The 15,867-nt window shown below is 46.2% G+C and overlaps 1 protein-coding gene across 1 annotated transcript in view; it reads left to right on the top strand.

The window, feature by feature from the left end:
* Window positions 1-270: 270 nt before the first annotated feature.
* PGM1 (phosphoglucomutase 1) overlaps window positions 271-15,867 on the top strand; it is a 62,920-nt gene continuing 47,323 nt past the window's right edge. The window contains exon 1 of the mRNA XM_082687847.1: window positions 271-779. Coding sequence (XP_082543973.1) covers window positions 534-779 — 246 coding nt within the window. The 5' untranslated portion in view covers window positions 271-533. The remainder of the gene's footprint in view (window positions 780-15,867) is intronic.

Raw genomic sequence — 15,867 nt, forward strand, 5'->3', positions numbered from 1 at the left:
ATACAAATACTCCAATATTTGGAGGATATAAAGAATAGTCATGAATCTACCTAAGGCTGGCACTTCTATCCCTCAGAACAGGTTTCCAGAAGGTTATTTACACGTGATACTCTAGCCAAACCACAGGAAATCATTATACTCCCCAATTTTCCCACTCCTCCAATTCTTGCCCTAGGACAGAGCCCCTACCCCAGGTTCTGCCTTTCCAGTTAGGGGAGGAGCGGCGGATTTCGTTTTATAGTGGATTGGCTTACGGGGGTGGGGTGGGATGGGGAAATGAGAGAGGCTCCACCCACTGCACTAGAGGCCTGGAGGTGGGCGCTCCCTCCCCTCTCGGGACCTGAAAAGTGGGGCCAGCGGCGGAGGGAGGGCCCTGTCCCCTGTCCCTTTAAGGAGGAGGGCCGAGCGCAGGCGAGAGAGCTGGCGTGGCCCGTACCCCGTCCGAACCCTCACCCCAGAGCAGCAGCAGCCACAGCTCCGGCCGCCCCACGGTTAGCAGAGTCAGCTCCGGCCCCAGGAAGCGAGTCGCCACCATGGTGAAGATTGTGACGGTTAAGACCCAGGCGTACCCGGACCAGAAGCCGGGCACGAGCGGGCTGCGGAAGCGGGTGAAGGTGTTTCAGAGCAGCACCAACTACGCGGAGAATTTCATCCAGAGTATCATCTCCACCGTGGAGCCGGCGCAGCGGCAGGAGGCCACCCTGGTGGTGGGCGGGGACGGCAGGTTCTACATGAAGGAGGCTATCCAGCTCATCGTCCGCATCGCCGCCGCCAACGGGGTAAGGGACGCGCCGACTGCTCCGCGGCGTGCACCCGGCGCGGGGCCGTGCGCGACGTGCGGCCCGGGTCGCCCGACCGCCCCCTGCCGCGCTCGGCCCAGCCACTTCCGCGCGCGGCCGCCCCAGTCTCCACCCCCCGCCCCTCTGCGCTCGCGCTTCCCGACCTGCAGGCCCCGCGGAGGTCGCGGTGAGCTGGAAGGCGGCCACCGGGCTCCGCCGAGCTGCTCGGTCGACTCCCCGGGGGGCGGGCGGGTGGAACTTGACCTTGGGAGGACCGACCCTCCGCCACCTGCCCCGCCCGTCTTTCTCCTCCTCCCTCCTTTCCTCCCCTCCCCTTCTCTCCCCTCCCCTTCCCTCCCCTCCGCCTGCCGAGGCCTCTGACATTTACATTAACCTTTCCGGGGACTGAAGATTTGGTTTCAGCTCACGGTGCAGTCACCCTAACCGGGAAGGTTAGAGGGCTTCTGCCCTGCTCAGAACCCCTCGCATCCCGCTCGTTTGCCTATTTGCCTGCTATTCTCGTCTGGGACTGGCGCTTCCCACTGGCAGGGAACCCGACGCCTTGGGGCCGGGGTGGCGGGAGCTCCCGCCCAGTTGGTGCGTGAGGCCCTCGGGGCTAAGGAGGTTGCAGTCTCGCTCCCCACACCCTAGTTTGCTTCGGGACAGTTCCTGCCCTTGCACGGCCTGGTTGCTGGGGCAAAAGCTTTCGAAACGGCTAGTATTTGCACCGGTGGTGCTTCTAGATCTGTTGCATCGAGGAGCTGGAGCCGAATTTTCAATAGAACAGAAACTGCATACCCAAGGGTACTCTTATGCAAGCCCTAGAGGCTGGCCAGGAAATTAATGCAACACCTTGGCTCGTCCCCTCCCCACTTTCCCCACCAGCTAAGGACCGTTAACTGACTTTATGGGCAGGTCCACTCTGATAGGTGAAACTCTGAAATAAAATCAGTAAATCAGGAAACCTGATCAGTAAACTGAAGTAAAATCAGTAAATCAGTAAACCTGATCAACGAAAAGGTAAATTTATAAAATAAGTTAAGTTGGGGCTGATCATTCATTCACTTTTTAAGAAATGTTTTCTAACGAGTTTTTCTCTCTATTTAAAATAAGTTTTGGGGTGCCTGGGTGGCTTAGTTGTTGGGCGTCTGCCTTCGGCTAGGGTCATGGTCCCAGCGTCCTGGGATAGAGCCCTGCATGGAGCTCCCAGCTCAGCAGGAAGCCTGCTTCTCCCTCTCCCACTCCTCCTGCTTGTGTTCCCTCTCTAGCTGTGTCTCTCTCTAATAAATAAATAAAATCTTAAAAAAATAATAAAATAAGCTTTGACTTCTACCCAACTCTTCTGGAACTCATTCCCTTTAGTAATATTTTTATTCATTTTAGTAGTACTTTATCTTTAACATAAAAGCATCATTCTGCCAAGCACTATGAAAAGCTCTAAACATGCGGTGTCTGATTTATGCTTGGGCCTGAAGAGGTCGATGCTATTATGGGCATCTTCAAGTTGCCAGTGAGAAAACTGAAGCCAGGCAGCTTAAAGAGGAACTGCCGTGGCAGTACCCTGAATCTAACATTGACCTGCCAGTTCCAGCTTCTGGGAATAAAAGGATGCTTGAATCTTTATAGATCTATTTTTCTGGTCATCTGTAAATTCTATTCTGGGCCCAATCTACGTCTGCCTCCCTGGGTCAGAAATTTAAAAGCATCAAGGAGACAAGACCCTCTGGATAGAAGGTGCTCTTGAGTTTTCAGACAACCACAAATTCCCTTGAAAGAAAGTGAACTGTATTCCAGTAGAGCCCTTCAATTCCTTATCACCCGTGTGGAATATATATATTTCATTCATTCATTCCACAGAGATTGAACTTATACCATGTGCAGGGAACTGTGTGGAATAGAGATGCTTCAGACACAAGAATCGTCCTTAAGGAGCTTGCTGACAGCACAGTGGGGATTTTAGAGGTCTAAATGGAAAGTTGTCCATTTGGGAGGAATGTGGGGTGGAAAGGAAAAAATTAGGCTAGGACTAAAAAAAATATATGTTCTTAAAACCCCATCTCCCTTCAGCTACTGCCCTATTGCTTTTCCCCTTTTTGGCCAGTGGCCACACTGATTTTTTACTCATTCACTTACCACTTTACTGCAGTCTGGCTTCTGCTTCCTCCACCACTCCATTAAAATTGCTCTTGCTGAGGTTACCAAGGACTTTCTGGTTGCTAAATCCATTGAATACTCTTTTAGGCTTCATTTGGCCTTTTGTTGCCTTTGGCACTACTGGTTTTGTAGTTTTAAAGTCCTCCTTCCCTTGTCTTGATCACTCTCCTGATTCTACTCAACACTTTTTGAGAGTTCCTTCATGGACTGCTTGCCCTGCGTATACCCTAGCTGTTCCCTAGGTTTCTGTCCTCAGCTTTCTGCTTGCTGATTTTGTTCCCTGTCTCTATATCTCTCTCTCCATACCAGGGATTTAAGTATGCTACTCCTCTATTCTTTTCTTTTTCTTTCTTTCTTTCTTTCTTTTTTTTAAAAAGATTTTATTTATTTGACAGAGATCACAAGTAAGCAGAGAGGCGGGCAGAGAGAGAGAGAGAGGAGGAAGCAGGCTCCCCGCTGAGCAGGGAGCCCAACTCGAGGGCTCAATTCCAGGACCCTGGGATCACGACCCGAACTGAAGGCAGAGGCTTAACCCACTGAGCCACCCAGGCACCCCCTACTCCTCTCTTCTGGTGTGAATCAATTCACATAGCATCTTCTGAAAATTTCCCCCAAAACTTTTCTCTGCCATTTTCATTCCCCTATGAATTCTTCCTTTCTCATAGATACCTCTAGAATAGTTAATCAAATCCCAGTGAAACTATATTTACATATGACACTACCCCCCTAGAAAGTAAACTTCTTTAAGACAGGGTCTGGTGTTATCTGTATTTATAGTACCTAGGATAGTGTAGCTTTCGGTGAGTCCTTGTTTAATTGCCCTGAATTGTGAAGGATGAGGAATACACTTTAAGTTAAGCAGATTCCAGGACACCTGGGTGGCTCAGTCAGTTAAGCATTCTGCCTTTGCTGCTTGGGTCATGATCCCAGGGTCCTGGGATTGAGTCCAGAATCAGGCTCCCTGCTCGGTGGGGGAACCTGCTTCTCCCTCAGCCGCCGCTCCCCCTGCTTGTGCTCTCTCTGACAAATAAATAAACAAAATCTTAAAAAATGAAATAAGCAAATTCCAGCCCTCAAAGCCAATGTATAGTTGGTGACCAATGCTTGTATTCTCTTCAAACATTTACTATGTTGTCCTGAGTACTTAGGATACAAAATATTACTGCCCTCAGCAAAAACATTGTAGAGGGAAGTAGACGAGAATAAACAGAGAAGCACAGTGCATTAGGTGTTACTGTTGGAGGTATGTGCCAGGTACTGAAAGGGGGAAGAGCATGGAGGGCTATAGAGGTATCCCCTGCTTTCTGGAAGTTTGTCTTATGCCACTTGACTTCTATGAATGACCTACGTTAAATGCCTGTTTTTGCAAATGGCAAACCAAAAGAAATCTGAAAAGGACTTTTGCTCTTATGAAAAAAAGGTGAAAGTGAAAGCAGAGGTCAGACTTCAGTGTGCAGGGAGCCATTGGAGAGGCCTCAAGGACCCACCCCCAGCAGCAAGAGTGGCCCCAACACGCTCCTTCCCAGAGCTGTACTCAGCATCTCAGCATGAAGCCACCCGAGCTTTGAACGGTGCCTGTGAGCTTCTGTGCTGTGTCTTGACTTGTGTCCATTACCAAGAGGTTTCCTAAGGTATCAGAAAACCTTAAGAGGTTTATTTTTGGGGGCGCCTGGGTGGCTCAGTGGGTTAAGCCGCTGCCTTTGGCTCGGGTCATGATCCCAGGGTCCTGGGATCGAGCCCCGCGTTGGGCTCTCTGCTCAGCAGGGAGCCTGCTTCCTCCTCTCTCTCTCTCTGCCTGCCTCTCTGCCTATTTGTGATCTCTCTCTGCCAAATAAATAAATAAAATCTTTAAAAAAAAAAGAGGTTTATTTTTGGGGTCTGAGAACACTGAAAGTGGTAGCTGAACTGAGGCTCAAAGGGCTAGTTGGAATTGCAGGTGGACTTGTCAAGGGGAAGAATTCTATGCACAAAAGAATAAAAATAGAGGAGTTGGAGACTGGGGGGCAAGTTAGTTGATTTCTGATCCTTCCCCTGCCCACCTCCCCCTTCCCGGTCTGTAAAGGTTGGAAATGATGAGACACCCGGAGAGGTTCTTGTGAGGATTAAATGAAACAACATGTTTAAAAGTACCTGCAGTCTCGACTTACCTGGAAACTGACTGAATGACCCTTGTGGGGGAACCTCATGATGGACCTGGGGCAGAACTTTTTTGTTATTAGTGTTCTGCTGCTAGGGGGACACCAAGTTCGTCAGGCCCAACCTGATGCAGTTATTAACACAGCATCGTAGGTATCGGCTCTGTCCCCACCTTCCTCTATCCCCAGTGGCCCCAGCCAATATAGAGGGATTCCATGTTACTCAGAAGCCAATTAGGTTCAAGGCCAAAAACCTAGCTCAGATTAGCACAGTGAGAAAGGAATTTATGGGCCTCGGTTACTGAGAAGTCTAACAGATACCAGTGCAGGCAACTTAGTTCAAACAATTCCTGATCTCTAAAAATTGCTCTTGGGCCCAGTGATCTACACATGACCAGTCTTAGATTTGGGAAGTTTGAACTCACAAGTAAATGAATGTCTGGATATTTTGAAGGATGGTTCATCATTATCTTCGGCAAAATAAAATAAATGCTTTCATGAGAACTTGTGAGTAGACAGGTTTTCTTTCATCAATTCACAGAGGTTCTTGTGCCCTGGATTCCTTTGATTAATCTATGGACCCCATCTCAGAATAATTTTATTTTAAAATAAATAAAATACAAAGGATTACAGAGGAAATAAAAGTTGTTAGAAATAAAATTATCAAAATGTTAACCAAGTTTGTGATATAGCAAGATATATGCTTCTTTACTCACACATTAACAAAATTTAGTAGAAGGTCTAATACCATCTTACTTTAGAATAGAGGTAAGTGTAAATGATATTTTGATATATCTGCAATCTTAATATTTGAGATAACTGTAATATGCTATGAAAATACCTGTGATTTTTTGAAAATTAGAGAGAGAGAGCAGGGGGGTAGGGGCAGAGGGAGAAGGAGAGAGAATCTCAAGCAGACCCCCTGCTGAGTCTGGTATGAGGGTGGATTCCAGGACCCTGAGATCATGACCTGAGCTGAAATCAAGAGTCGGATGCTTAATGGAGTGAGCCACCCAAGGTACCTCTGAAAAATATCTGTGATTTCTATTGATGATAAAGGCCCAGGTGGTATTAGTAATGATAATAATAATAATTCTGTGGTTTATTGCCTAAGTTCAAAATTCAAGGGAATGTTAAATTTCATTTAGAGATTAGTTAAATAAAGATTATGTTTGCTTTGTCATTCAAACTCGCAGACCCCATTCAGTTCTACCCAGGGTCCTCTTGCCAGTAGGATCTAAGGATCCTGGGTTAAGAACCCCTACATTAAGCAGACTATCTATCCCCTTTTAGTGTCAGATACTGCCTGCACTGAAATGGGCATCAAATACATGACACCGGGATTAATGGTCTCAGGTTCTCACTAAACCAGTGGGGCTTGGAGAACTTAGTCTTATTTACTATCTCCCGTTTGGGATGGATCACTCTTTCCTGAACTTTCATGAGGCCAGCTGCAAACACAGGTGAAGGGACATATTTCTAGCTAAGAGTTCTGAGAAGGGAATGAAAGAATATTGAGTAGGACGGAGAATGTTTTGGGGACTCTGAGGTCACTGGTGTTAGGTAGAGGCTCCTTGCTACCCTTACTTGAAACCTGATATCCTTGGGGCAAGCATGACTTGCCACAGGATCATCTTTGGGTCACTTTTTAATATGGTAAAACTCCTATTAAAAAAAAAAAAAAGTCCTTTAGTTATGATGGGTTTATGAATGATTGCTCTCCCCCCCCCCCCCGTTTACACTTTCTGAGTGGGAGTTGTGATCTCTGTCAAAATAAATAAAATCTTAAAAAAAAAAAAAAAAGCCAGGGTAAATAATTTACTGTCCTTTTCCATCCTGAAGTGTGCAATCTTTGGGGGAGATAAGACACAAGCGGTACATACATGTGCAAAGAACAGAATTAGAAAAAGTGCTGAGTGCAGATAAGGGAGACAACATTCTGTTGGGGAAAGAAGCGACGGAACTTGAATTGTGTCTTGAAGCGTGGAGAGCATGTGAACAGAAAAGAGGCCCCTTTACTGGAGTGGGTACATAGCAGAAAGAGGTTAGTTGAAGGAATGGACAGGACTGTTCTTTAGAACTGAGCACTTAGCCACTAAATGGCCTTTGTTATGTAAAATATTTTAACAGAATTGTAGGGGGAAGGGTATCTCTCTCTTTCTCTCAGCTTCACTGATCTAAATCTGACTCTTTTCCCCTCTCACTCCGCACAGCACTGCACATACCAGAAGGAGAGCAATTATAATTCAGCCAGTGTACTATGCAGCACTGGGCCCTGTGGCTTTCTCCTCGGCTCATATCTGAAATCTTTGTTTTGTTAGAGCTCCCTGGCAAGGCCCGGTGTCCCACCGTAGCTCAGATTTGGAGGCTCTAGAAGGTGACATTTTAAACTACCTCCCAAAGTGAATTTGATGTACACCATGTAGCCTGTATTTTAAGTCAAAAGATTGTACAATTACGTAAGTTCAAGATGTTGTCACTCAAAACAGCAGTGGATTAAACAAAATAGAAATTTTTCTCTGTCTCATGCCATCGTCTAGGTGTTGCAGGCCAGGACTAGTGCAATAGGTCCTTAGGACCTCCCTCTCCTTCAGGTCTGGGGCTCTGCTGTCTTAAAGGTGTTGCCTTTGCCCATCTGGATGCAGTGGGGCGGGGTGGGGGGCGGCCATAACCTCAACCTCATTGCTGCCAGTGGGCACAGGAAAAAGATAGAGCAGAGCTTCCCCCCGACCCCCCGCCCTTAAACAGTCTGGAAATTGCACGCCTCACTCCTCCTCACAACCCACTGATTAGATTTTCCATACTTACCTGCAAGAAGGGCCCAAAAATGTAGACTTCATATTGCGAGGCACGTTGCCGGCTAAAAATGGGTGGTTCTGTTACCTTAAGAAAAGGAGTTGCAAGTAGAAAAATCTCTGCTACGGGCATCTTTTTGGGTGTTCAGGTAACTGTGTCCACTCTTCTTCTCACCCATGAAATACATCACTCTGCCCCCTAGGGCAGCAGCTTAGGTTCCTTCCAATAAATATAAATACTTCCATAGTTACAGAAATAGAGCAGTCAGCAGCCATAGTGTTCACACTGTGCTGCTGGTAGGGAGTGAAGACTCTTTGCCCTGATCTTGGAGTAGGTCCACCGGGAGCCCTGCCCTCAGGGAGGGACTCTCTTACTCTCTGTCCTTGGTGCTCACTTAGTCCTGGGCACTGCAGAGCAGATTCTGAGAATTTTGAAGATCTGCACAGCTTTTTGTATCCTGCTTTCTGCTCTTGAAAGTTGGTGGATGTATGAAGGCAGGGGTTGCTTTTGCAGACCCAGTTTTTGGTTTGTTTCACTGTGTAATTACTTAGAAAGTTTATTAGGCTTCTTCCAGCCTATTCTGATCATTTCCGCATACTGATAATCCAGGGAAAATTCTCACATAGATAGGGTTTTAAGCCTGAAAACTTTATTTTTTAAAAATATTTTATTTATTTATTTATTTTGAGATAGAGCAAGCAAGAGAGAGAGTGAGAGAGTCAGGGGAGGGGTAGAGGCTGAGAGAGAGGAAGAGTCCCAAGCAGACTCAATGCTGGGTGCAGAGTCCAACGAGGGGCTTGATCTCATGACCCTGAGATCATGACCTGTGCCGAAATCAAGAGTCAGATGCTTAGCCAACTGGGCCACCCAGGCGCCCCAAGCCTGAAAACTTTTAGCTCTGGCCTCTGTGCTCTGTCCCTCCTCGGACATCTCCATCACTGATGCCTGCCTTGAGATAGGAAAAGCTAGGCTGAGTAAGAAAGCAGTATCCTTAATCAGATCTTTGCTGATGAGTCAGTTTTCATTGTCTAGGAAAGAATCCTGGGAAAGAGTTGAGGCCACGGCCCATTCTTCTACACCTGCTGCTTCATGGAGGGCTGCCTTAGCTTGGGGACATATAGTAGTCATCTTGACTCTACAAGGCCACAAATTACCGAACTCGGGCAACACAGTTTGCAGGCCACAGTCAAAGATATTCCCCTTAGTGGGGCTTTACCTTCATTTTTGCCTGTGGATTGGCAAGTCCTTGCCTGAGCTCCTCTCTATTGTGGCAAGAAGCAGCCAACAACTGCTCCTGTTTTGAATTTCTCCCATTTGTCCGGTTTGGTTGACCAGTGGTCTGCCTTCCAGGGTAGCAGTGGTGACAGTTTTGCCTTGGCATAAAAGGTATGCTGATGATGCTTATTTTGGGTTCTGTTCTGGTGCAGAAGATCAGATTGTATCATTAGTTAACATACACCCTTGGCTGTGAAAAAAGTCTCAAAATAAGTTACTTAAACAAAATATAAGTTCATAGTAATAGAACTCTTTCTGTAATAGACTGGGTGTGGGCAGTCCTGGGCTGGTGTGGTGGGTCTGTTGTATAAAGGGTTCTGTATTTCTTTTCTTTTTTGCTTGGCCTTCCCTAGTGAGTTGCCTGTATCTGCATGAGCTAAGATGGCTGCCTACCGCATAGGTCAGGTAACAGGAAGGAAGTGGAATGAAGGCACACCTTTCTCAGAAACTGTACGTCATTTATTTTACTCACATCTTCTGTGCCAAAACATAGTCTAAGGCCTCCTCTCGCAGCAGGGGAGGCTAGGTTATATCCATGTTTTTCTGGGAGCTGTGTATCAGGCTAAACATTGGGGGTGTCAATTGAAAGGAATGGGATAACTGGTGTTGAGGGACACTCAGCAGTCCTCACCATCCAAACATGCTTTCCAAATCTACTGAAAACCCCGAGGTCATTTTCAAGTGATAGAGTTAGAGAAGAAGACAGAAACAATTTTATATAGGGAACTAGATTTTTGGAAGAGAACCTGACTATCATTTATTCCAACTGCCATCTTAGAAAGGAACCAAGGCACAAACATTTCTATTGTGGAGGGCTTTTTAAATAAACTACTTTATTGAGATATGATTCACATATCACACAATTCACCCATTCAAAGTGGACAATTTAGTATCTTTTAATGTGTTCACAGACTTGTGCAACTATCACCACAATCTAATTTTAGAATATTTCTATGACCCGAAGGGAAGCCCGTGTATTAGCAGTCAATCCCTCTTATTTCCTTATGCTTTTGGCCCTAAGCAACCACTTGTATATCTTAGGTCTCTGTAAATTTGTGTGGGTGGGTTTTACATGGCCCAGTTTCGGTTGCTAGGCAGAAGTTACATTTAGCAAGGGAAGTCCCAAGAGGACAAGAAGCAGAGTCAAAGCGCTTGTGTCCAGAACAGTGGAATTAGTGTCCCATGTGTGTGTGCTGTGCTGAGCACTGGAGACACAGAGATGAAGATGACCCCTTTCTCAAGGAGCCTTTGGTTGGTTGGAGGAGGACTGACACAAAAAATGAAAATCACCACTAGGTTTTTCTCAGCAGATTCCCTTGTCCAAAGCAGACCAGGCTGTCAAAAAAAAAAAAAAGGAGGAGAAATTTCTCCAGGAGAATAGCTTCTTCATTTTCATGAGTGTAAGCAATCAGATTTCTTTTTTTTACAAACATATTTGAACTTATATATCCAAATTAGTTTTGTACCCTGCCAAATCACCACTCTGGGAACCGTACACTTATTCCAGTGATGCGTCTAGTGCTCAAAGCATTTTGAAACTCCTCTATGGGAATTATTTTTCAGCCAGTCGGTTTATGGGTCACCTAGGAAAACCAGTCACATTATTTTATAGTCATGCCTCATTTTTCACCTAAAACGATGTAACAAGATTTGATCACCCACTTTATTCATTAGACATGGCTCCAACCAATTTTTGTCTCTTTCCAAAGTTCAAATCTATTCTCAGAGGATGAAATTTGTTATGACTGAAGACTTTCAAAGGAAGTGCCACAGACTGTTAAGACAGTTGCTGAGAAAGAGTTCCAGAAATGTTAGTACAGTGTGAGCGCTGTTTGAATAAATATGTTGCTTCCCAAGATGATTGTTTTGAAGGAGATAGCATTAATTTAAATGAAAATACTCCAGCATAACTGTTTAAAATGAGTTGCCATATTTCGTGCTGCCCTGCCGAGAAAATGTCATGGGGGCACCTGGGTGGCTCAGTGGGTTAAGCCTCTGCCTTCGGCTCAGGTCATGGGCTCAGGGTCTTGGGCTCTCTGCTCAGCAGGGAGCCTGCCTCCCCCTCCCCCTCTGCCTGCCTCTCTGCCTACTTGTGATGTCTCTCTCTCTGTTAAATAAATAATTAAAAAAAAAAAGGCGGTTCATGCTGAGGGAAGTTCTGGCATTCTGTTTTCCTTGTGTAGATGCCCATGTTGGCCTAGGGATATGGTACTCTTCCACTCTCGTAGACATCTAAACATGCTTTGGTTAGGCATTTAGAAATCATGCACCATGAGAAGGTTTGTTAAAACACAAGACAAAATGGCTCCGACCTGGGATGAGAGTCTTGTCAGTGCCAAGCCACAGAAACCAGAAACCTAGATGTTAAACTTGCACCCACCTGACTCCAAGGGCTTGTTCAGGGTTGCACAGAGGCTAGAAGATGGAGCTGGGATGGCATACCTGGGTGGGGCTGGGGAAGGATCTTTTGCTTTAGTCGTAAAGCTATTGTGTTACACTGCCTCATGGGGACTGTGAGCAATGCGTTCTGTGGAGCAGAATGAAATGAAGTATGTTTAAAAATGAAGCAAAAGGGAAATAAATGTGGGAAACTCAACTGGAATTGGGAGTAAGGTTGGCACCTGCTCCAAAAGCCAGACTGCCTCTCTGAGCTGGGCCACGAGTTGGCACCAAACCCTATGTAGTCAAATCCACGAGACAAACATGATCACACAGTTCCCCATATAGCCAGCTTCCCCATGTGTAGATTTGGTATAAAAAAAGTAATAATAGGGGCGCCTAGGTGGCTCAGTGGATTAAGCCACTGCCTTCGGCTCAGGTCATGATCTCAGTGTCCTGGGATAGAGCCCCGAATCGGGCTCTCTGCTCAGCAGGGAGCCTGCTTCCCTCTCTGTCTCTGCCTGCCTCTCTGCCTACTTGGGATCTCTCTCTCTGTCAAATAAAATAAATAAAATCTTAAAAAAAAAAAAAAAGTAACAATAATACCTGCCTTGAAATGTCCATGTTCATGAAGTGCTTACATTGTTTTTAGTAAATGGAAGATTTGGGTAGTTCTAATCATTATGGTTCTTCCAAATGCCAAGGAGGGTGGAGGGCGGGTCTTCTGTGTGTTGCCACCATACCTTCCACACAGAAGTCTTACTCTATCTCTAGCCATATATTATCCCTTGAATTCGATCTGCGAGGCAGAGTTGCTGTGACTGTCCCTCACAGGCTCATTGAGTTGAGACCTTGACCTTGTTGGAGTTATGAGGCAGTCCTTCCTTCCTCTTTCAGAGTTTGGTGGCTCCATGTGTCCTACGTGTGTGTATGGCTGCATCACCCCAGTCTCGGCCCCTGCCTTCACATGTGTCTGTCTTCTCTTCCGTCTATTTTAGGGATACTTGTTACTGGATTTAGGGCCCACCCAGATAATTCATGATGGTTTCAGCTCGAGATCCTTCATTAATCTCCAAGGTCACATTCACAGGTTCCAGGTGGACATATCTTTGCGAGGAAAGGGTGGCCATGGCTACCATTCAGTCCACTTTCAGCTGTCTGAAGAGAAGTTCGGGGAATCATTAAACACACAGATGAGCAACCAGCTCCATCTTGAGCAGGGAGGGGAGAACAAGGATGCCTTCTCCCATGAGGGAGACCTCAGCTGAGAGTGAAGTAAGGAGGAAGTCAGGGAGCAGTCTCTGGTTTAATGCATATGGCTAATACCTTCATTGTTTGACTTAAAAGTCTGCTGCTGGAAATAATTGCTGAGAAGATTCCAGAACCCCATAATCCAAAGTGCTTCTGTAGACTTCTGATCTAATGTCAGATGGAAGACAGGTCACATGGTGGCTCCCTGAATCTTTTTTTTTTTTTTTAAGATTTTATTTATTTATTTGACGAACAGAGATCACAAGTAGGCAGAGAGGCAGGCAGAGAGAGAGGAAGGGAAGCAGGCTCCCCGCCGAGCAGAGAGCCCGACCTGGGGCCCGATCCCAGAACCCTGGGATCATGACCTGAGCTGAAGGCAGAGGCTTAACCCACTGAGCCACCCAGGTGCCCCATTGTGGCTCCCTGAATCTTACCAAATGACTTCCGTGCCCAGTGATGGGTTGGAATAGAAGATTTCAGTGCAAATGTCAGGTGTACAACTAACTTACAATACAGTATCATGGAACCCTGCTTAACCGATGCAAAGCTCAATTTTCTCATTTGTAAAATGGGATTAATTCTAATATCTGTCCCATCAGTGAGTTTTGTGAGGATTAAATAATGAGCACACAAAGGTTTCCGGAACCTAGATGTGCATTATGATGGTTGTTTGGAAATTCCACTCTTGCTTCAGGAAAGTCACCCCACTGGTCTGATGTATGCCTCCTGCCAAAACAAATCTCCACATGCAATTTTATCCAGCATCTCTCAAAGTCCAAACCCAGATGTGCTAACCAATAACCAGAAAGTACAGCTTTAAGGATCTTAGTGGTTATCAGAATGACCTCTTTTGCATTTGAATTTGGTGGCAGCATAGCTTTTGATATCAGACAGACTTGAATTTGATTCTTGGATATGCTGGTTATTAGCAGTTTAATCTGGGGCAAAACTGAACTCTTTTTAAAAACTCATTTATAGGGGCGCCTGGGTGGCTCAGTGGGTTAAGCCACTGCCTTCGGCTCAGGTCATGATCTCAGGGTCCTGGGATCGAGTTCCGCATCGGGCTCTCTGCTCAGCAGGGAGCCTGCTCCTCTCTCTCTCTCTCTCTCTCTCTCTCTCTGCCTGCCTCTCCATCTACTTGTGATTTCTCTCTGTCAAATAAATAAATAAAATCTTTAAAAAAAAACTCATTTATAAAATTAATACAATATATCATAGAGGTATGTTTAGGAAATAATAAGGTACGTGTTGGAAGTCACCTGGTGGAATGCTTCCTCACATATAGTCGTAAGCTTGTTGCTAGTGGGGATTTTGATGGGAAATACAGACACCTTAAACTTCTCTTTGCTAAGGGTCCCCCAGCTGGCTCCTACCTTCTCAGTTTTACTTCTCAGCTTTGTCAATGACCTATCAAGATGCTTCACACCCGTTGGTCTATAAATTTCAGAACAGAAATGTCTTTCTTACAGAGAGTAAGTGTTTCCTGCGCAGGGCCTGAGGGGTGGAGGGGCTGGGGGACCAGTTCTACAGAACTTGAGGCTTTCAGTAATATATTATCAGTCTGCTACGTAGTTATCTCATCTCAAAAGAACACGGCCACCAGCCCAAGTAACCCAAAGAACCCAGAATAACCTAAATAACCCCAGATAAGCAAAGCTGTCCCCAAGTAGCTCAAGTGCCCATCACAGCGTTGGGTGTCTGCACACGACGTCTCCCTCTCAGGGATTGATTCCGCGTAGCCGTACTAGTGAACGGTTGGATCTACTGGCTCTGGCAGCTTCTCCCGAATAGTCTTGAGGGGCTGCTTCCATCCCTGAGACATTTGCTGAATTTCCCATCGTTGCTCAGTATTGTGCTGTGCATGAGGTGTCCACGAGCACATCGGGACAGTCTTAGCACCCCATGGAGCTCACTGTCCAGTGGGCCTTACAACAGGTGACAGGCGCCTCCTTTAGGGTGTCATTGGGAGCCCTAGGGAAGGGGGCTTGGAGAAGCAGTCGGGGGAAGCTTCCAGGGGAGATGCGTTCGAGTCAGGTCTTGAAGGATGAAGAAAAGGAAGCCAGGAAACGGCGGGGATGTTCCACGTAATGGAGTATGGGGAAAACAAGGAGGCCATTGTGGAAAGCCCACAGGCTTAGACATTAACATAGAAGTCTGCCTAACTCCTGTTGTGCAGGAAGGGAGGAGGCAGCCAGGTAGCCAGTGGTGAGTTACCACCACTCAGGTCCTTAACGCCCCATGCTTGCTTTTACACACAGGCCAGCCTAAGACGCCGCCTAAGAATTGTCTTGTGACTCTGGTAGGAAGGGAGAATCATGGATGGAGACTTAGGTTAGCAAAGCTAAAAAGCTATTTATAAGGAGGACTGGGCCACAGGTTTTGTCCAGTAATGCATCAAAGCTCTGTTTACTGACTTGTCTTTAACCAGAGTATATGGCCTACAACGGTCCATATGTGACCGGCTGTTTTCATCACGGCAAGTCTTTTCCCTTGGCTTGGTTGATCTAAATCCATATTGTAGAATGTGTGATGCACAGTCCACTCAGTTAAAGCACCAAAATTTATTAAAAAAAAAATTAGACATGCAATGGAGCTGTGCTTCTTCCTACAGATACTAGTAGAAGGAGTATTAGTGGAAGGACCATTAGTGGAAGGGCTGAGATGCTGGGTGGGCCTCTTTTTCTCTTGTTAGCTTTAGTCTCTCTCTCCCCCTGTCTCTCACCTCTTTTTCCCCCCACACTGAAGTTGGCTTCTGGGTATGAACTCCTCTCTGTGTCTCTCTGCCTGCAGTGATCCGGGGCTCCTCTTGGAAGCAGCCCAAGTGTTGGGCCTCAACCTCACAGACTAACCAGCTCTGCTCCTTTCACTACTGCAATTTCTAGCTCTGTTCCCGATTGCTTTTGCACGAGTCTGTGTGCTATAGAAATTACCTAAAGTGCCAGTATTCAGCGGAGTGTGCTCTAGTGTGGATGCCTTATGGTTTGGGAAGTCGTCTGATGCTGGGAGTAATTTTATAGTTGAGGTCGGTCTCAGGACAGGAGATCTACTGGGCAACTGCCTGGAAAAGCTCACCTTTGTGATCAGAAACCCTAGCCACA

Source organism: Mustela nivalis (genome assembly GCF_964662115.1).
Source record: "Mustela nivalis genome assembly, chromosome: 10".
In the NCBI taxonomy this organism is placed as follows: Eukaryota; Metazoa; Chordata; class Mammalia; order Carnivora; family Mustelidae; genus Mustela; species Mustela nivalis.